A 21,345-nucleotide genomic window follows, 5' to 3' on the forward strand; every position below is an offset into this window, starting at 1 on the left:
CATGTGGCATCACAGGTGAAAGATTGTAACAGATGTCTGGCATCTTAGGTGCAGAATTACCGAAAAATAATTTGGAAATATTGACATAGGAATGTGCAGTTTTACGAGGATTTGATGTTTAGAATATTTAGACAATCCTGAGAGAACATATGTTGTGACATGATTTTTTTTTTAAGTGCAATTGAGCACGGTTTCTTGGAAAGAAAGAGTGCAAGTACTAAATACCTAACTTTGACAATACAATGGGAAACAAGCAGTATTCAGGTCAAGCAGGGCTAGAGGGTGGTAGGATAATTGGATCCAGGGCAGGAATAGTAAGAAGCAGGATGGGAAAAGGTGGATAGAGGAAAAGGGAGGGAGAAAGAGCAGTGGAACAAGTGAATGGGGGAGCAGTATAGGGAGGGGAATGGAGACAAGGGAACAAAGGCAGGGAAACTATCTCATCATGGGGCAGGGGAGCTCCCCTTCCCTACAGCAGGCCCTACAAATTAATCTCAGCCAGTGTTGGGAGAATTGCTCTGAGCTGCCCTTTCGTCCCACAGGGTTGGATTTTCCTCTCGGCAGGTTGGAGGGGGTAATAGCAGTGAGATGGGCTCACCTCCCGCAGGGCCAGATTTCAGCAAGGGAGGGTGTGAGTTGTGCTGAGCAGTGTTACACGACTACAGGGTTGGATTTGGTCCAGGGCCAACACTGATACTCGGGGCTGGGGAGGGTGCAAAGTTGCCACTGGTGCTCAGTGGATGTTGGGGGGGGGCGTGGGGTGTGATTGGAATCTGTTGTGTCGGTACCTTTCGACCTAGACACAATTTAGGACTCAGAACTCAGAGATTCAAACATGAAGTGCTTTATTGGAAGGAAAGGAAGTTCTGGCAAGTTCCGAACAAAGAGAGCTAAACTTAACAGAGAACACCCAACCATTTATCTCCTGTGACAGCGCCACCACAGGTGGGAGGAGAACACAAAATACATAACATTTCCTCCCCTCTTAAATGGAAGGTCCACATTATTCCTCAACAGGTAAGTTACTTTCAATGCACTCAACGAACCTAGGGTAGAGGTAGACTGCCTCAAACCCTGACTTTACCCTGGGGTTTATTCTGCCCCAGTCTTGTGGGTAAGTCACTAAGCCTACAGATCCAAGCGTCTTGGAGGCCGCCGCTCTCTGACAGGATACCGGCGGTCACCGCTAGCTTCCACAGCAGTAGGCATTGGCACAGGCCTGGATGGAGAAGGTGCCTGTGTCAGTCGAAAGTCAGGAGTTTGCACAGGTGGAATAGTCTCTTTGACTTCCTGTGTTGGAGAAGAGCACTGTGGCAAAGGATGCTGGTTTGCGGTATCATCCGGAAACAGTTCAGGCCAACCAGCCGTTGGAGCCTCTGTGGCTGTCTCTGCTCCTAGCAACAGTTGATCTGTGTGTCTTCTCCAGACGACGTCCTCAGCAGTCTCAACCGTGTAAGACACAGGGCCCGTCTGCGCGATCACCGTAGCAGGAACCCATTTCGGTCCAGTGTTGTAGTTTCGAGCTAGGACGTGCTCTCCCGGATGAAACCGTCTCTCCTTGGCTCATTTCTCTCTCTTTTCAACCTGAGCTTGTTGTTGACGATGGACAACCTGCTCTGCCCTTGGAGGTTTGAGTAAGTCAAAACTTGTCTGCAACTGCCTCTTCATCATGAGCGAAGCGGGGGAAGTTTTGGTTGTGGCATGCGGCTCGTTCCTGTAGGACAACAGGAAGCTGTTCAGACGTTGGTGGATTGAGCCCTGACCTTGCGATGCCTTCAAGGCGTGCTTCAAAGTTTGCACGAACCTTTCTGCCTGGCCGTTAGTAGAGGGATGATAGGGCGCAGACCTGATGTGTTGGACACCATTCACATGCAGGAAGGTTGCAAACTCCTGTGATACAAATTGTGGACCGTTGTCACTTACGATATGTTCCGGTGAGCCATAACGGCTGAACATCTCACCAAGTTTCTCAATTGTTTTCTCTGCCGTGGTAGACCTCATCACAGCGACCTCCGGCCACTTGCTACGAGCGTCTACAACCACCATAAACATCTTCTCTTCGAAAGGACCGGCGAAGTCCACATGTACTCGCTGCCACACTTCTGCAGGCCAATCCCAGGGGTGTAGGGTTGCCAGCTGTGGAACATTCCGGACCCTTTGACATGGGGAACATGTTTTGGCTTTCTCCTCAATATTCCCATCGAGACCTGGCCACCAGAAGTAGCTTCTTGCCATTTCCTTCATCCGAACCATCCCACTGTGGCCTGTATGAAGTTGTTGCAGTATAGGTTCCCTCAGAGGTGGCGGAATGATGACACGGTGTCCCCAAAGAAGACAACCTGCCTGGATGGAGAGCTCATTTCTTTTTGCAACGTAAGGTTTCAAACTAGGAGAATCTCCTATAGCTCTCCCTCGAATGACATCGTCCATTACCTCAGACAGGACTGGATCGTTGCGGGTGTACCTTCGCACCTGAACTGCAGTGACAGGTGCTCCCTCCACTTGTCTAAAGTAGAAGATGTCTATCTGATGAGGCTCTGGGGGAGTAACAGGCAAGGGTAGCCTCGAGAGCCGTCTGCGTTGCCATGCAAGTCTGATTTGCGATATTTGATGTCGTATGTGTGTCCTGACAACAGTAAAGCCCACCTTTGCATCCTGCTTGCAGCGAGAGACGGAATTCCGGTGTGGGGCCCGAAGATTGAAGTCAATGGACGGTGGTCCGTCAGGAGTGTGAACCTTCTCCCAAACAGGTACTGATGAAATTTTCGAATTCCAAAAATGATTCCCAAGGCCTCGCGCTCGATCTGTGCATAGTTACTCTCGGCCTTGTTCAAGGTGCGTGATGAGAAGGCAATAGGTTTCTCTTCACCCGAAGGCATGATGTGGGATATGACTGCTCCCACACCATATGGTGATGCATCACATGCTAGCTGCACGGGTAGCTTTGGGTCGAAGTGTGTCAGGACCTCCGATTTCAGCAATGCTTTCTTTGCTTGGGCGAAAGCTTTGTTGCACAGTTCAGTCCATTTCCATGTTTTGCCTTGACATAGCAACTGATGTAACGGCTTCAGCAATGTTGCTAAATCTGGAATAAACTTCCCACAGTAGTTAAGTAGCCCCAGAAATGAACATAACTGGCTCACATTCTGGGGTGCTGGGGCCTCCACGATCGCCTTGACCTTTGACGGCGCCTTATGCAGGCCAGTAGCGTCAACCACATGCCCCAGGTACTCAACTGAAGACTGAAAGAATTCACATTTGTCTTTACAAACTCTGAGTGCGTACTCTTTCAGTCGTTGTAGTGTCGCATCCAAGCTCAGAAGATGATCCTCCTCATTTGTCCCAGTGACAAGGATGTCATCCAGGTAGCACTGGACTCCTGGCAGTCCACTCAAAATCTGATCCATTGCCCTTTGGAATAGAGCAGGGGCCGACGTAATTCCAAACGGAAGGCGGCAGTACCTGTATAGCCCCTTGTGTGTCACAATTGTCAGCAGCTCCTTTGATTTGTCATCGACATGCATTTGTAGATAAGCCTGGCATAAGTCTATTTTGCTGAACTTTTGCCCTCTGGCCAGGCCCGTAAAAAGATCATCAATGAGGGGAAGAGGGTACTGTTCCGCAGACAGCACCGGGTTAATAGTCACTTTAAAATCCCCACAGATTCGAACAGATCCATCCTTTTTCAGGACAGGAACAATGGGTGTGGCCCATTTGCTCACGCTCACAGGCTCCAGGACTCCATTCTCGACTAAGGCCTCCAAGTTAGCCTCAACTTTTGGCCTAATTGCATAGGGTACAGGTCGGGCTTTGTGAAACTTCGGCTTGCTGTCAGGTTTAATGTCCAGTCTCACGCTGATCTTTTTCATGCTCCCAAGTTCCCCATTGAAGAGTTCTGCATGTTTGTTTAACACTGCAGTCAGACCTGACTCCCCTTTTGACATCATGCGGACTGCAGGCCAGTCCAGCGTGATTTTCTCTAGCCACGCACGTCCCAGTAGCGATGGGTAATTTCCCTTTACCACATATAGTGGCAGTTTTGCAGTCTGTCCGTTCAATTTAACTGTCACCTCAATGACGCCTCTCATGGCCACAGGTTCGCCAGTATACGTCTTTAGCACAATGTTTGTCGGCTGAAGGGTAAGATGCTTTAGCATTTTGTTGCAGACAGTGTCTGAAACAGGGGACACAGCCGCGCCTGTGTCCACCTCCATCCGCACTGATTGTCCCTCCACCAGTGGTGACACCCAGTAGCCATTTGAATCACCTGCAACCGTCAGTATGTGCACCTCTTCCTCCTCAGAGGTGTCGCTCCCCTCTGTTTTGCTTGTTCCATTATACTGCACTGAATGAACACTCTTTTTCCTCTCTTGTCCAAATACAGACATTTTGCTTCCATGCTTCCCAGCTCTGTCTGTTCTTTTTTTACCTCTACAGGCGCGTTCAATGTGACCCTTTTTGCCACAATTTCGGCATTCCAGCTCCGTACACCAGCAGTCATTAGCGTGATGGCCCGTTTTCCCACAACGGTAACGTGCCGTTCCGCGCACCTTTAGGCTCAGACGACACCTTGTGAACTCTCCCTGTTGAACTCAACTGGTGAGCCTCCTTTTCCGCCATCTCAATGGAGACACTAACTTCAATGGCTTTTTCAAGAGTAAGGTTGTCCTCAGTAAGAAGGCGCTTCTGTGTGGCTGCATTTTGCAGACCACACACGAGTCTGTCTCTAATGGTGTCCTTCAGCACCTCCTTGAACTCGCAGTGTTCTGATAACCTTTTTAAAGCAGCAATAAACATCGTCACTGATTCCCCCTCCTCTTGATTCTGTTTGTGAAATCTAAATCTCTCAGCAATAACCAGAGGTTTTGGTGAAAAATGTGCTCCAAGAATTTCCACTAGTTGCTTATATGTTTTAGTTCCTGGCTTATCTGGCTGCACGAGGCTGCGAAGTAAATTGAATGTCTTCGGCCCGATTACACTCAAAAAGGTAGGCATGACCTTTTCATTTGCCACGGCATTCGCCAATACAAAATAGTCAAAACGTTCCGTATATGCGCTCCATTGCTCCACATTTTCATCAAAATCACCGATGTTTCCTAATATAGTAGCCATCTCACGTTTCAAATTAAAATTTCTGTTTACTCACTGCACCCGTAACGTACACAGATTCATCCGCTCCTCGTTGCCACTTGTTGTGTCGGTACCTTTCGACCTAGACACAATTTAGGACTCAGAACTCTGAGATTCAAACATGAAGTGCTTTATTGGAAGGAAAGGAAGTTCTGGCAAGTTCCGAACAAAGAGAGCTAAACTTAACAGAGAACACCCAACCATTTATCTCCTGTGACAGCGCCACCACAGGTGGGAGGAGAACACAAAATACATAACAGAATCAGGGTGGGGGGGTTGGTGATATTGAAGCTCTTTGGGGATAAGGAGGTACTGGAGTCAAGAGAAGAGATTAGTGCTTACTGAAAAGGGATGGGGGACGTTGAAGTCCAGGGTGTATATTGATGCTCAGTGGGGTAGGAGGAAGTCCATTACCATTGCTGCTCACAGGGGTTTTGAAGGGCGATAATTAGAGTTCAGGGCTAGCATTGGTACTCTGTGGGACAGGGATGTTGGACCTCTGGAATGCCATCCCTGCTCGCAGGGCATAGCTTGGCGCCTAGGGCTGAAATGAATGCTCAGTGATGGAAGCCGTGAGGAGAGGCAGTGACGGTGGTAGCCAAGGATGGTTCGACAGCGGGGGCCGGGGGTTCGCTTGGCCACAGCCTCAGGGAAGTATCTGCAGTGGTGAACGGGGAGCCATCGGCCACAGCAGTAGGGGAGTGATCGGGAAGGCGGCGGGGGGGAAACAGTAGGCCGTACCAGCAGGAGAGCCATTAGCAGCAAGGGCAGGAGATGAATTTGTAACAGTGGCAGGGGATAGATAATAAGGCTAAATCATGAGCCAAGGAGGGAGCCACGTGTGGGCAGGGCTCATTGGGAACTAAGGCCACTGTTGTAGGTAGCAGAGGATGATCACCAGATAAGGGTATAGATTTACAGCTGTTCAAATGGGGGGAAGCAGAAAAAAAAATTATGTTTTAAGCAAAGATTATATTTTGAAACAAATATTAAAGAATGACTTACCTTTTAATTACCTCAAACCAGAAAACCATATAGCGAAACAACACAAAAGATGTGCGGGTTAGGTTGATTGGCTATGATAAATTGACCCTTAGTGTTAGGGGGATTAAATACGTGGGGTTACGGGGATAGGGTGGGATGTGTGTTGGTGTAGGGGTTACGGGGATCGGGTGGGATATGTGTCGGTGCAGGCTCGATGGGCTGAAATGGCCTCTATCTACACTGTGGGGTTTCTGTGATTCTGAACAGGCTTCAATGTGCATCATAACACCAGCCAGTAGCCAGAACCTTCTACTGTAGGCAGACTTAAAGCAGCATGTTTTGCCATTAGACTACATGTACTCTCACTATATAAATCAAATATTTAAATAAAATCTCGCTGTCACGTAATGTTAGTTCAAAAGCAGAACACTTTATTACACTGGAACCCTTTAGCACAGCACCACCTACAGCTGTAACAAGTATTTCATCAAATGTTGACACTTTTAACATTGATTTTCTCATTGACAGACCTGCTGTAAGAGTTTTCAATGCATTATTAAATGGAATGTAGTGACCCAATTATCGATTTTAAAGTAGCATACATAATGCTACAGGGTAAATGTTACTTTCAGACTTCAAATTCTACATAATTAGAAGTTATAAACGTGCTGTATGATTCTTTTCTAATGATTTTTCTCCCAATAGTTTAGCCTCAGCTAAGTCAACCAATGAAACAGCAAATGCTGCACTTCAAATGTAATTGATGTGAGACACTTTGAGGTGTTTGGACACGTTAAAGTGCTATAGAAATGCACTTATTATTATTATTATCATCATCATTAACCTAAAGGACCAAGAGCTGTTAGTGCCTGCCTGGTTTAAGGCCTGTTTACACTGAACTCATTGTCATAGTGAATAGCAGCTAGGTTGGACTGTCACATATTTTTACAGCGGATGATGTCATTTTAAGGAAGTAGGAAGTGATGTCATTTTAAGGAACAAAGCAACAAATGCATTATCACAATGATGATTTTGCAACGTAATGACCTATTATTCAAGTGACATCATGTTTATAAAATTTGACAAAAAAATGTACCTACCACCTTCCAGGCGTAATGATATCCCTTGAAGCTAATTCTCAGTTGGATAAATGTTACGGTGCTCTGCGCTCTGTGTTGTAATCAGCATTATATGCATGTATTGCATCCTATGCATATGTTGCCAATTCATTTCTGTGTTAGAAAGTGAAAAGTAACAAGTCAAACCTGTGCCAGCACTGAACTAATGTGCATTCACTTCAGATTGTTTCTAGTGTAAAAAGGAATTAAATGTTGACTTCAAAAACAAGAACTGGTGTAATAGTAACTAGGGTTGATTTAAAAAAAAAATTTTTACTTAACACACTATTAAGCTAACGAGATGGTATAGTTTAATTGAAACTGCACCGATTTACTTTACTCTGCCCTTTGTCCAAATATTTTCAGACAGCCTAGTTTCCTTGTTTTAATTTGTCCATTCAATCTCACCCAAAAACATTATAGAGATTTCACATCATTTCTCCTAAGCAAGTACAATCTTTTTCAAATAAAGAATCCTGCAGAGGTATTCAACAGGCTAAAAGTTGACCCCCTTCCCCCTCCCTCCATCCCTCCCTCCCGAAACCTGATCAGTTTAGGATGCATGATTTCCCCTGTGGTGGTAATAGTGAATTTACAGCCAGTGGTGCGAGCAGTAAATCTGCTACCTCTCCAAATGTTTTTTGTTTCGTGTTCACCATTGACTTGAAAAACATTAGCTGCCTTAATATCTGCTGAGCGGACTTTATGCAACACAGGAGCTATTTTCTTCAGTTGCTACCACTTGGAGCAGCTGGTGACAATACCTCCTGTGCATTTAAATACATTGTTTGTAATTACAATTTCGCTTTTTTAATTCAACTTATTTTACAATGCACAGCTGGAACCCTGCTCTACTTAGGCCACAGCTCCAGGCAACGTTCGTGGTTTCAGTAACCCAGGCAGCTGCCTTTTTGTATTCATCATATAGAATCGGAGCAATGGGAGGCTTTCAGAAGGGAGATTGAGATCATACAAGGGCAACATGTTCCCATAAAGGTCAAGAGTGGTTCCAAAAACCACAGGGAACCGTGGATGTCAGGGGATATACGGGAATGGATTAGGAAAAAAAGGAGGGCTTTTGGTAGATACAAAAGGCTAAAGACGGAGGAAGCCCTAGAGGAGTACAAAAAGTGCAGGGGGATACTTAAAAAAGAAATTAGGAGATCAAGGAGGGGCCATGAAATAACACTGGCGAGCAAAATAAAGGAAAATCCGAAGATGTTTTATAAGTATATTAAGGGTAAAAGGATAACTAGGGAAAAAATAGGGCCCATTAGGGACAAAAGTGGCAATCTGTGTGTGGAGCCGGAAGATGTAGGAGGGGTTCTAAATGAATTTTTTGCATCTGTTTTCACTATGGAGAAGGACGACGTAGACATAGAAATAGGGCGGGGGGACTGTGATATGCTCGAACATATTAACATCGAGAGGGAGGAGGTATTGGCGGTTTTAGCTGGCCTAAAAATGGATAAATCCCCAGGCCCCGATGAAATGTACCCCAGGCTGCTGTGTGAGGCAAAGGAGGAGATTGCGGGGGCTCTAACACATATATTCAGGACCTCTCTGGCCACAGGGGATGTGCCAGAGGACTGGAGAACCGCTAATGTAGTACCATTATTCAAGAAGGGTAGTAGGGAAAAACCGGGGAACTACAGGCCAGTGAGCCTAACATCAGTGGTAGGAAAATTACTGGAAAAAATCCTGAGGGACAAAATTTGTCTCCACTTGGAGAGGCAAGGATTAATCAGGGATAGTCAACATGGCTTTGTCAAGGGAAGATCATGTCTGACTAATTTGATTGAATTTTTTGAGGGGGTGACTAGGTGTGTGGATGAGGGTAACGCAGTGGATGTGGTATACATGGATTTCAGTAAGGCCTTCGATAAAGTCCCGCACAGGAGACTGGTCAAGAAGGTAAGAGCCCATGGAATCCAGGGTGCCTTGGCACATTGGATACAAAACTGGCTTAGTGGCAGAAGGCAGAGGGTGATGGTCGAAGGTTGTTTTTGTGACTGGAAACCTGTGGCCAGTGGGGTACCACAGGGATCGGTGCTGGGTCCCTTGCTGTTTGTGGTCTACATTAATGACTTGGATATGAATGTAAAGGGTATGATCAGTAAATTCGCGGATGATACTAAAATTGGTAGGGTGGTAAATAGCGAGGAGGGTAGCCTCAGTCTGCAGAACGATATAGATGGGTTGGTCAGATGGGCGGAACAGTGGCAAATGGAATTTAACCCGGAAAAGTGCGAGGTGATGCACTTTGGGGGGTCTAACAAGGCAAGGGAATACACAATGAATGGTAAGACCCTAGGCAAGACGGAGGGTCAGAGGGATCTGGGTGTGCAGGTACACAGATCCCTGAAGGCGGCGGAACAGGTGGATAAGGTGGTAAAAAAGGCATATGGGATACTTGCCTTCATTAGCCGAGGCATAGAATATAAGAGCAAGGAGGTTATGATGGAGCTGTATAAAACACTGGTTAGGCCACAGCTGGAATACTGTGTGCAGTTCTGGTCGCCACACTACAGGAAAGATGTGATCGCGTTAGAGAGGGTGCAGAGGAGGTTCACCAGGATGTTACCAGGGCTGGAGCGCTTCAGCTATGAAGAGAGACTGGGCAGATTGGGTTTGTTTTCCTTGGAGCAGAGGAGGCTGAGGGGGGACATGATTGAGGTGTACAAAATTGTGAGGGGCATAGATAGGATGGATGCTGAGGAGCTTTTCCCCTTAGTAGAGGGGTCAATAACTAGGGGGCATAGATTCAAGGTAAAGGGAGGGAGGTTTAGAGGGGATTTGAGAAAGAACTTTTTCACCCAGAGGGTGGTTGGAGTCTGGAACTCACTGCCTGAAAGGGTTGTGGAGGCAGAAACCCTCACAACATTTAAGAAGCATTTGGATGAGCATTTGAAATGCCATAGCATACAAGGCTACGGGCCAAATGCTGGAATATGGGATTAGATTAGACAGGGCTTGATGGCCGGCATGGACACGATGGGCCGAAGGGCCTCTATCTGTGCTGTATTACTCTATGACTCTATGACTCTATGAGAACCATAGCAGATTATGGCACAGAAGGAGGCCATTCGGCCTGGTATGCCGGCCGAAATAGAGCTATCCCACATAATGCCACTTTCTAGCTCTTGGTCCGTAGCCTTGCAGGTTACAACACTTCAAGTGCTGATCCAAATACTTTTTAAATGCGATGAGGGTTTTTGTGGAAATAAATGCAGTCCCTCATTGGGTAGTGATTGCTGGTCCTACTGCCCTCCCCACTGGTATATTTGCCTGGCCCCCCTCGTCTGATCTCTGGTAGTAGCATTCAACCATTGATACTCAGAGAGGGGGTGGGAAAGGAAGAAATAAACTCTATACCTAGTGGTATGATTTTCAGAAAATTGTTATCAAGCAGGGCTTTATTTTAGCGCCCAACCTATTTGGATTATTCTTTGTAACCATGCTTGATACAATAACATCAACCTAGACAATGGAGTTTACACCAAGGTTAGAGCAGACAGCAATCTCTGACAAATGCAGCCAATACCAGAGTCAGGGAGCAATTTCTCTGTGAACTCCTTTTTGCTGACATTTGTGATTCACACGTAACAAGATCTCCAGGTCATTGTAGACCATTCAGTGAAATGATACAGACTTGTCAACTTGAAGAAGATCATTTTTCTTTTACCAGTCAACATTTTATCATTGGTACTACAATCCGACAGCTACATAAATGGCACAGTGCAGAATTTCACAACCACCAATGGCGGTATTCTTTCCAGTGACACCTCGGTCAATAGGTATCACTTCACATTGAACAGACTATCTCTGCTTTTGGCAAGCTGAGGAAACAAGGATGTAATGAGCACAGTATCCATCTGAGGGAGAAGGAAGAGGTCAAAATGCCATTGCAAGATTCTTTTTTTGAAATGTACTTGCTTAGGAGAAATTATGTGAAATCGCTCTAATGTTTTTGGGTGATATTGAATGGACAAATTAAGACAAGGAAACTAGGCTGCCTGAAGATTCAAATTTACCATGCAGTCATGTTACTTTACTACCGTACAACTGTGAAACATTGATAGTTTACCATGGGCACATCAAAGCTCTCAACCGACTTCACATGTGAGGCCTCCATTGGTCAGGCAGGATAACCAACACTGAAGTCCTATTGCTAAAATAGAAAACTCAGCTACAATCACTGGATACGTGACCAGAGTGGCCAATGACTGGTTACCTGAAGCTATATTTTACAGTCAACTGACGGAAAGAAAGCACTTAATAGGGTGGCCAGAAAAAGCACTTCAAGAATAATCTGAAAAACAACCTGAGGGGAAGACCTTTTAGAAACTCTCAAAACATTTGAAGAGAAGTCAGTATGTAATTTACCAGAAAAGATGACAAAAAGAATAGCACAAATCGCACACATTGCCTATAAAGACCTGCTTCTAATCAGTGTATTGCACGCAGAGAGTGGCCCTGCATATACATTACATGTTGGCCTTGAAAATGTTTTCAGAGATGACCAATGTCATTTTTTTTCTTAATGGCGAGAGACTAGGAGCTGTGGAGAAGCACAGGGATTTGAGTGTCCATCTACAAAATTCATTAAAAGCTGGTGCACAAGTACAAAAACTAATCAGAAAGTCTAATAGAATGTTGGGCTTTATTTCAAATGAGTTGGAATTCAAAAGTGAGGAAGTGATGCTTCAGTTGTATATTTTTGATTATTTATTCGTTCCTGGGATGTGGGCATTGCTGGCAAGACCGGCATTTATTGCCCATCCCTAATTGCCCTTGAGAAGGTGGTGGTGAGCCACCTTCTTGAACCGCCGCAGTCTGTGTAGTGAAGTGTCAACTTTGTCACAGCGGTTTGTTACAACTGATTAGCTTGCTAGGCCATTTCAGAGGGCAGTTAAGACTCAATCACATACACATGGTAATAATGCTTTGATGTGAGAAATACATTCACACATCATGTGCTTATAAGGACAGTAAATTGCAATATCATATATATTCATCTGTATTTTTAAAGTGATCAGCAATAAAAAAAATAAAGACTATTTTTGCAGCATTGATGTAAATTAAGTATTATTCCACTAATTGTCTGTCTCTGTATTTACAGCGAGTATTTGTCTGGGATCTGGATGAGACTATCATCATCTTTCATTCTTTGCTCACAGGATCATATGCACAAAAGTATGGTAAGGTAAGAAATTAAGCCGACCGTGCAATTTGCTTTCATTTCTTTGTATATAAAAAAGGACTTTATTATTTATGAGGAGTGTCTGCCTTCGTTCTATGTTTCTCGATTAGCTTACTTTGCACCAGGTACTTTCCCAGTGATGTGTGTTTGTCGTGTAATGACATACATTTGGCAGCAGGGACTAGAGTTTGCCGCCAAGCTGTGTGACTTTATTGCTTCTTCCAACAGATAGAGGCTACTTCTGTCTGAGAGCACTGAAAAATTAATGGTAGATGCTACTATAGACATACATTAAGATAAAAAAAGCTTTTGAGCAATCTCCCTAACATAATCTGAGTAAAACATAGCCAATTTAGAATGCTTTCTGATCTTGAATTGTTACTGAATGTGAATCTATTCATGAACTTTATTATTGAAAGTACTTTTATAAAAAGATTTCCTGGTGTATGAGGAAAACAGATTACAGTGCTGTAAAGTTACAAATCAATTCAGTTTCTATGGATCTAGTCGTATGGGCTTAATTTTACAAATATGTGCAAAATAAATTATACTTGGTGACAGGAAGTGTTCTGTATTACTCATATTTTGATGCTGCTTTTATGTCATTTTACCTTTTAGTTTTATTGCCTTTGTACTTTCTAAAATAGTAGTTTCTGCTCGTTCTTTAAAAGTTTAGGTTTAAATCACTGCCTCATCAGATATATTGCGAAATGCCCAAATTCCATAGCTAAATATCAAAAAGCACAAAATAGCAACGAAGCTACTAAAAAGTCCAGAAGAATCATACAAGGGCAGGCAAACCTTTGAAATTATTTGATTTTGTTGGGTTAAATATTCAGTTGCGACAGCGGTTATATTCAGAAGAGAAGGCATTTAGCTCGCTGAACAGACATGGTCGAGATGACTGTGTCTGACTTTCAGAGGATTAATTGTTGACTGCTATCAGTTAGGCAAGTGGGAGATGGAGGGTTCAGCCATCACTCAGCATGCAGTCTACTTTTGCAGTATCCTCATTAACTGAAAGCAGAATGCCACACCAGCTACATCCACCATCATGGGAGACTAACCAAAGCCTACCCTTGAATTCTGCGGTCAGTGGTTTGTCACATCAGACAGAACTTGAAGATTTATGCTAGCTAGCTTGTAAAATCTGTTCAACAGTCAATTGGGGTCAATGTGTCTGTGATCCTGGATTTTTCTAGAAGTGGGTCAGTGACCCACACCTTATTAAAAATAGTAAAATAAGGGCTAGTATCTGAAGCCGCAGTCTAATTCAGTCGGTTACTGCATCAAGAAGCTTTGGCATTGCTGTTTGCTACATTATACAATTTGCTACTGTATTTGACCTTAATTTTGCATTCAGTCCACATGGTTTTTGTTTTCCTTTTTGAGTTTAAAGAACCAAATCTAATGCTAACTGTGGGTGAGCTAAAATATCACTTACTGTCACAGCCAGACATTGTTTTTGTCCAGATGAGCAGCAATGCAAAATTTACATGCAGCCCACCTAGGGTTTTGAAGAACAGGCTTTCAATTGCGGAATTGATGATGTATCAATGCACAAAAGTCTCTGTTACACAAGCATTTCCTGTATCGTCAGTATGCTATAAAATCTTTGATCTCCCTCCCCCAGTTAATTTAATAAAACGACAAAAATTACAGCTGTTGCCCGCAACATCGTTACCCTTCAAGTCGAATAGCATCAGGCTTTTGATCATCAGTAGTTGTACAGGTTGTCCGGCTGACTACCAACAATATCAAATGGCAATGGTGCCCAAGCTGATTCCCATCACTCACAATTACAGCTTAAGTATGAAATTTAAAAAAATTTGAGAAATGCACAGCATGTTCATCAGCATCTGAAAGAGAAAAAAATAGGTGAGTTTCAGGTGGAAATCTTTGCCAGTTCTGATGACAGATTCCATTCAGAATGTTAACCTATCTTTCTCTTTTTGGATATTTCCTGTATTCTGTTTTATTTCAAATATCCAGCATTCACTTTTTAATGTAATGTAATTGTAGTTGACTTTTATTTTTTAGTTATATTTTGATCTTTATCCAAATACTTTGCCTTATTTTTTTCATGTTTATGTGTATCTAATTTAGTTTCTTTATGACATTGTAACGCCAATGGAGACTCGCAGCATCAGATATCAATTGAAACAATCAGAGTGCAGGTTATGCAGGTCTGTGATGTTCTAAAGAACTAAGAAAACTGAGCTTTTAATAAGATAAAATGAATAGATACTATTCTCTGCAGCCGCGATTGGGAGTTCCGAAAGTTGTGTTGCCTGCCCGGTGCCAGAATTAAGGATATCTCATCGCGGCTGGAGAAGAACTTGGAGTGGGAGGATCCAGTGGTCATGGTCCTTGTGGGAACCAATGACATAGGTAGAACTAGGAATGAGGTTCTGCTGAGGGAGTTTGAGCAGCTAGGGGCCAAATTAAAGCGTAGAACCTCAAAGGTAATAATCTCTGGATTGTTACCTGAGTCACGTGCAAATTGGCTTAGGGACATACAGATCAGAGAGTTAAATGCATGGATCAAAGAATGGTGTGGGAGGAAGGGATTTCGATTCATGTGAAACTAGCATCAGTACTGGGGAAAGAGGGAGCTGTTCCGTTGGGATGGCCTCCACTTAAACCAGGCTGGGACCAGTGTCCTGACGAATTGAATAACTAGGGCGGTAGATAGGGCTTTAAACTAATGAAGAGGGGGTGGGAGGATTCAGAAAAGGGTAAATTCAAAAGCAGTAAGAGAAATGTCAAGGCTGTAGAGCAGAGTAGTGATCTGGGTAATGATAAGCAGAGTGGGTCAGGAACAGACAGAGAGATTAATAAAGGTAATGGGCTCATGTGACTAAAGTGACATCAGGGAAAAATAGAAAAAAGTTAAAGCCAAAGGTACTATATCTGAATGCATGAGGCATTCACAACAAAATAGGTGAATTAATAGCACAGATAGAAATAAATGGGTTTGATTTAATAGCCATTACAGAGACATGGTTGCAGAGTGACCAAAGTTGGGAACTAAATATTCCAGGATATTTGACCTTTAGAAGAGACAGGCAGAATGGAAAAGGAGGGGGGGGGCGGGTAGCCCTGATAGTAAAGGAGGGGATAAAGACAGTAGAGAGAAGAATCTTGGCTCGGAAAAACAAAATGTAGAATCAGTTTGGGTGGAACTAAGAAACAACAAGGGGCAGAAACCACTAGTGGGAGTAGTTTATAGGCCCCCTAACAGTAGTTGTAGTGTCAGCCAGCATATAAATCAGGAAATTAGAGATGCATGTAACAGGGGTAATACGGTAATCATGGGGGACTTTAACTTTCATATAGACTGGGCAAACCAAATTTGCAGTAATACTGCAGAGGAAGAGTTCATGGAATGCATTCAAGATAGTTTTCTAGATCAGTATGTCGAGGAACCTACTAGGGAATTGACTATTTTAGATCTAGTATTGTGCAATGAGACAGGGGTTAATTAATAATCTTGTAGTAAAGGAGCCTCTGGGGAACAGTGATCATAATATAATAGAAATTTATGTTGCATTTGAGAGTGATTTAGTTAAGTCCGAAACTAGGGTCCTAAATCTGAACAAAGCAAACTACGTAGGTATGAGAGGTGAGTTGGCTAAGGTAGGTTGGGAAACTAGATTAAAAGATATGACAGTAGAAAAGCAATGGCAAATATTTAAAGAAATAATTCATAATTCCCAATGAATATACATTCCCTTAAGGAATAAAAACAACACGGCAAAAATGGTCCACCCATGGCTAACAAGAGAGATTAAAGATAGTATTAGATTAAAGGATGAGGCCTATAATGTTGCCAAGAAGAGTAGTAAGCCTGAGGATTGGGAGGATTTTAGAATTCAGCAAAAGGGGACCAAAAAATTGATAAAGAAACAGAAAATTGAATATGAGCGTAAACTAGCGATGGACATAAAAATAGACTGTAAAAGCTTCTATAGGTAAGTAAAAAGGAAAAGATTAGTAAAAGTAAATGTGGGTTCCTTACAGGCTGATACAGGAGAAATTATAATGGGGAATAAGAAAATGGCAGAGAAATTAAACAAATACTTTGAGCTGAATTTTGCCAGCGCTCAGAGTGCGGGTTTGGAGACGGCTCCGCTGTCAAAATCACAAAGATTGACACCAAGCAGCGGGTCAGCCAATTTAGATACTTAAAAGCTTGTTAAAAGGTAGTTAAGAACCATTTTCCCAAGTACTTACTAATTTCCAAGGTTTTCAATGACGTTCATGGGGAGTGGCTATCACATCAGGTAAGTATGTCGGGTTCTCAATGACTGTGGATTGCTGTGAATAGGTGAAAGCTGCAAAAGTGGTATAAAACCTACCATTTCACAGCTGTTCACTTCCCAATCTTAGAAGCTAGAGCATTAATGATTTGGAACCCACTTTTGAGCTTTATGCACTTTTGAAGTGTTTGGAGTAATCACTCTAGCCACTGTCACCTCCTTGGAACAACCTACCTCAACATTAACAGATTACTTCTATCACCTCAACCTCGCCTGCCATCTATTCCATCAGCATCGGTGCCCTCAAAAAAATTTCACCTTGATCCTCAGAATCCCAACACGATCAGCCCCAACACCAGCATCACCGGGCACACCAGCAGCACCAACATCCACACCAACATTCTCTGCACATTGCTGCCTGGGATGCCCAGCGATGGCCTCAGAATGTCCAGATTTGCTTCACTTAACACTGTACACCCTGGCTGCCACATGATGCACCAGTTTGGCACCAACCCACACCAGCACCATAAAGCATCCCTACAATGTCCAAGCCATTCCTTTCACACTCAGCACCATTGGGAGCGGTGGGGGGTTGGGGGGGAAGTTATGTCTCACCATTCACTGGAACTCACTAAGACACTTCCAAAGGTACACACAAATCTGTCCAAGAAGGCAAAGTGTTGAAAATAAAGATTTCAATGCATGACAACACATTAACAGAAACTTTACACGAACGTTGGCTAAAGCACACAAGTGCCTACCCCTGTGTGTTGTTAGTTTGAATGATTGGACTAGGATGAGGGTGAGTGTGAGGGGTGGCTAGTGAGATGGGGAAGTGATAACGTAGATAGAAAGGAATGGGTGGAGGTGTAAGACAAGTTGGTGTGGTGCAGGAATAGGGTAGGGAAGGCAGAGTAATGGGGATGTGATGAGTGGCACAGCAAGATGAGGTTGAGTGTGGCTTTGCAGTAACGTTTTGTGATCTACTGAGATCATTGAAAGGTTTGCGCCACTGCAGCCAGATCCTCCTGATGATATCCATGCTTGTGCCCTCCTGTGCAATGTGCAACCAGGCTACGTTGGTCTCCTGGGGCGGTGTCTTCCGGCCATTGGAAGGGAAGAGAACCTCCCTGCGTGCTGTGACTCCCTCCATAAGCAAATGGAGAGAGTCATGGGAGAGCCTGGGTGCAGCCGTGCACCTCTGTGCAGTGCTTGTGAGTGTTTGCAGCACCTCAATGCTGCAGAACACTGACAGCACCACTGTCAAAATCAATTTGGACATGGTCCCTTTAAGGAAACCGGCTGCTAACGCGTCATCAAACGACGTCACCAGACCTGCTTACTATTACTTGGCCGGGGACCTCACAGGGCGGGCTTAACAAGCCCTATCAACGGAATGTCTTGTTGGAGGCCAGAATCGACACAGATGCGGGGTCCCCACATGCCACGGACATCGCCCGAGCCGGACACGCTGAGGTTGGAAAAATCCAGCCCTTTGTGTCTGTCTTCACGGAAGAAGCAAAAAAATTCTGGAAATAGTGGAGAACCAAGGCTCTAATGAGAATGAGGAACTGAAATAAATTAGTATTAGTAAGGAAATAGTACTGGAGAAATTAACGGGACTGAAAGCTGATAAATCCCCTGGACGTGATAGCCTACATCCGAGGGTTTTAAAAGAGGTGACTATAAAGATAGTGGATGCATTGGTTGTCATCTTCCAAAATTCCATAGATTCTGGAACGCTTCCCGTGGATAGGAAGGTAGCAAATGTATCCCCGCTATTTAAGAAAGGAGGGAGAGAGAAAACGGGGAACTACAGACCAGTTAGCCTGACATCAGTAGTAGGGAAAATGCTAGAATCTATTATTAAGGACATGGTAACAGGGCACTTAGAAAATAATAATAGGATTGGGCAGAGTCAACATGGATTTATGAAAGGGAAATCGTGTTTGACAAATCTGTTACAGTTTTTTGAGGTTGTAACTAGCAGGATAGATAAAGGGGAACCAGTGGATATAGTGTATTTGGATTTTCAGAAATCATTTGATAAGGTGCCACACAAGAAGTTATTAAACAAAATTCGGGCTCACGGGATTGGGGGTAATATACTAGTATGGATTGAGGATTGGCTAACGGACAGAAAACAGAGAGTAGGAATAAATGGGTAATTTTCGGGTTGGCAGGCTGTAACTAGTGGGGTACCACAAGGATCAGTGCTTGGGCCTCAGCTATTTACAATCTATATCAATGATCTGGATGAAGGGACCAAATATAAATTATCGAAGTTTGCTAATGATACAAAGCTCGGTGGGAATGTAAGCTATGAGAAGGATGCAAAGAGGCTGTAAGGGGATATAGACAGGTTAAGCGAGTGAGCAAGAACATGGAAAATGGAATATAATGTGGAGAAATGTGAAGTTATCCACTTTGGTAGGAAAAATAGAAAAGCAGAATATTTTTTAAAGGGTGAGAGATTGGGAAATGTTGGTATTCAGAGGGACCTGGGTGTCCTTGTGCACGAATCACTGAAAGTTAACATGCAGGTACAGCAAGCAATTAGGAAAGCAAATGGTACGTTGGCTTTTATTACAAAAGGATTTGAGTATAAGAGTAAAGATGTCTTACTGCAGTTATATAGAGCCTTGGTGAGACCAAACCTGGAGTATTGTGTACAATTTTGGTCTCCTTACCTAAGGAAAGATATACTTGCCATAGAGGGAGTGCAACGAAGGTTCACCAGACTGGTTCCTGGGATGGGGGGATTGTCCTATGAGGAGAGATTGAGTAGACTATGCCTATATTCTCTAGAGTTTAGAAGAATCTCATTGAAACGTACAAAATTCTTACAGGGCTTTTCCCTGGCTGAGGAGTCTTGTACCAATGGTTACAGTCTCAGAATAAGAGGTCGGCCATTTAGGACTGAGATGAGGAGAAATTTCTTCACTCAGAGGGTGGTGAAACTTTGAAATTCTATATCCCTCCACCGTACACACTCCCTCCACCACCGGCGTACCATGGCTGCAGTGTGTACCATTTACAAGATGCACTGCAGCAACTCGCCAAGGCTTCTTTAGCAGCACCTCCCAAACCCGCGACGTATTCCACCTAGAAGGACAAGGGCAGCAGGCGCATGGGAACACCACTACCTCCAAGTTCCCCTCCAAGTCACAAACCATCCTGACTTGAAAGTATATCGCTGATCCTTCATCGTCACTGGGTCAACATCCTGGAACGCCCTCCCTAACAGCACTGTGGGAGTACCTTCACCACACGGACTGCAGCGGTTCAAGAAGGTGGCTCACCACCCACCTTCTCGAGGGCAACTAGGGATGGGCAATAAATGCTGGCATTGCCAGCGACGCCCTGATCCCATAAACGAATAAAAAAAATAACAAGACTTCTGCCCGCCCAGGCCTGTACCCCTCACCTTGGCCGACTTCCCAGGCAAATATTTTGGACAGGTTCTAGGTGTTATTCCCACCTGCATTAGGGAACTCCTCTCAGGGGAGGGAGGGAGGGAGGGAAAATGCTACTGCAGGCCCGGGAGCCTGTAACAGCATAGCGTAGCTGGCAGCCTCATTGGCAGCTAAAGAACATTTTTTTTTAATTGAAGGGTGTTTAAATCAATCGCAGTGATCAATCAGTGTTGTTGGCAGATGGATGTTCAGTGTGTTCAAACACTTGCCCCCAAAATTTCTATGAATTTTTGTATATTGGTCCACTCCTTCTTCCGAAAGAACGCTTTAGATTACTTGATAGGACACAGAAACAACAATGTTCTTCCAGTCTAGTCAGTTCCACAATTCAATCAGTGAAAACTGATTAGCTGAGCTTATGCTTCTAAATGATCATCACCAGGCTATTGAAGTGACTAGTAGTCAAGTTACTGATAGACTAGCAACACATAACCAGTGCTTGAACTTGATGCTTTAGAGCTTTTGCCGACAAGACTGTATTTTCTTTTCGTTTGCTTTATTTGAATTGTTAAGATAAATGGAAGTAATAATGTTTCTATTTGAGCCTTATTGTGAAATTCCTATTTCTTAAATAGACCTTTTGAAGTAGTTTTGTTTGGTCTGGCAAGCTCACATTCAAACACCCCCACCCCCCACCCCCCAAAAGAAAAAATCCAACCTATGCCATTGGGATCAACTGGGAACGGTTTAAATCAGGCTTTGCCAATGGCTGAAGTTATACTGCAGGAAGTGTGAAACAAAAGCAGTATCAATATCCAAGTCTGTTCAGGCAGCTTCACACACAAATTACATTAGAGTTTGTGTTGATATACAGCTGAAACCATTGACATCATTGCAAACTGTGCACTGTAACTGGCCTTTTAGAGACTTCCCTGTAAACCTGTACAAAGATCTTGGAAGCCACCTTTGATTTATTTCACTTGCATCTTTTTGCATTAAACACATTTGCAAAAATGTATTCCCTGCCCCAGAGTGAGCGACAATATAAATGTCTTAAATGGGCTGTTTACGTGACGTTGCTAAACACTGATGCTTTATACCTTCAAGTTTTGTCGAAGGCTTGGCGAAGTACTGCAAAGAATTGCCAAATTATAAACAGGGGTGGATGTTATTCACTAAAACGTCACCATATTTCACAGATACTTCGAAAGAAGAGAAATCTCCTTTGGCTT

The 21,345-nt window shown here is 43.8% G+C and overlaps 1 protein-coding gene across 27 annotated transcripts in view; it reads left to right on the top strand.

Moving 5' to 3' along the window:
• The window catches only part of eya4 (EYA transcriptional coactivator and phosphatase 4), a 496,999-nt gene that overhangs the window by 409,840 nt on the left and 65,814 nt on the right, over positions 1-21,345 (top strand). For all 27 annotated transcript variants that reach the window (XR_015079577.1, XR_015079576.1, XM_085997581.1 and 24 more), the window contains one exon: positions 12,355-12,438. Coding sequence is in view for 25 of the 27 variants with exons in the window: in XM_085997581.1 (XP_085853707.1) it covers positions 12,355-12,438 (84 nt within the window). In the remaining 2 variants the exon portion in view is untranslated. The remainder of the gene's footprint in view (positions 1-12,354; positions 12,439-21,345) is intronic.

Source organism: Somniosus microcephalus, chromosome 9 (assembly GCF_052327205.1).
Source record: "Somniosus microcephalus isolate GS21.2 chromosome 9, FLI_Smic_1.0, whole genome shotgun sequence".
In the NCBI taxonomy this organism is placed as follows: domain Eukaryota; kingdom Metazoa; phylum Chordata; class Chondrichthyes; order Squaliformes; family Somniosidae; genus Somniosus; species Somniosus microcephalus.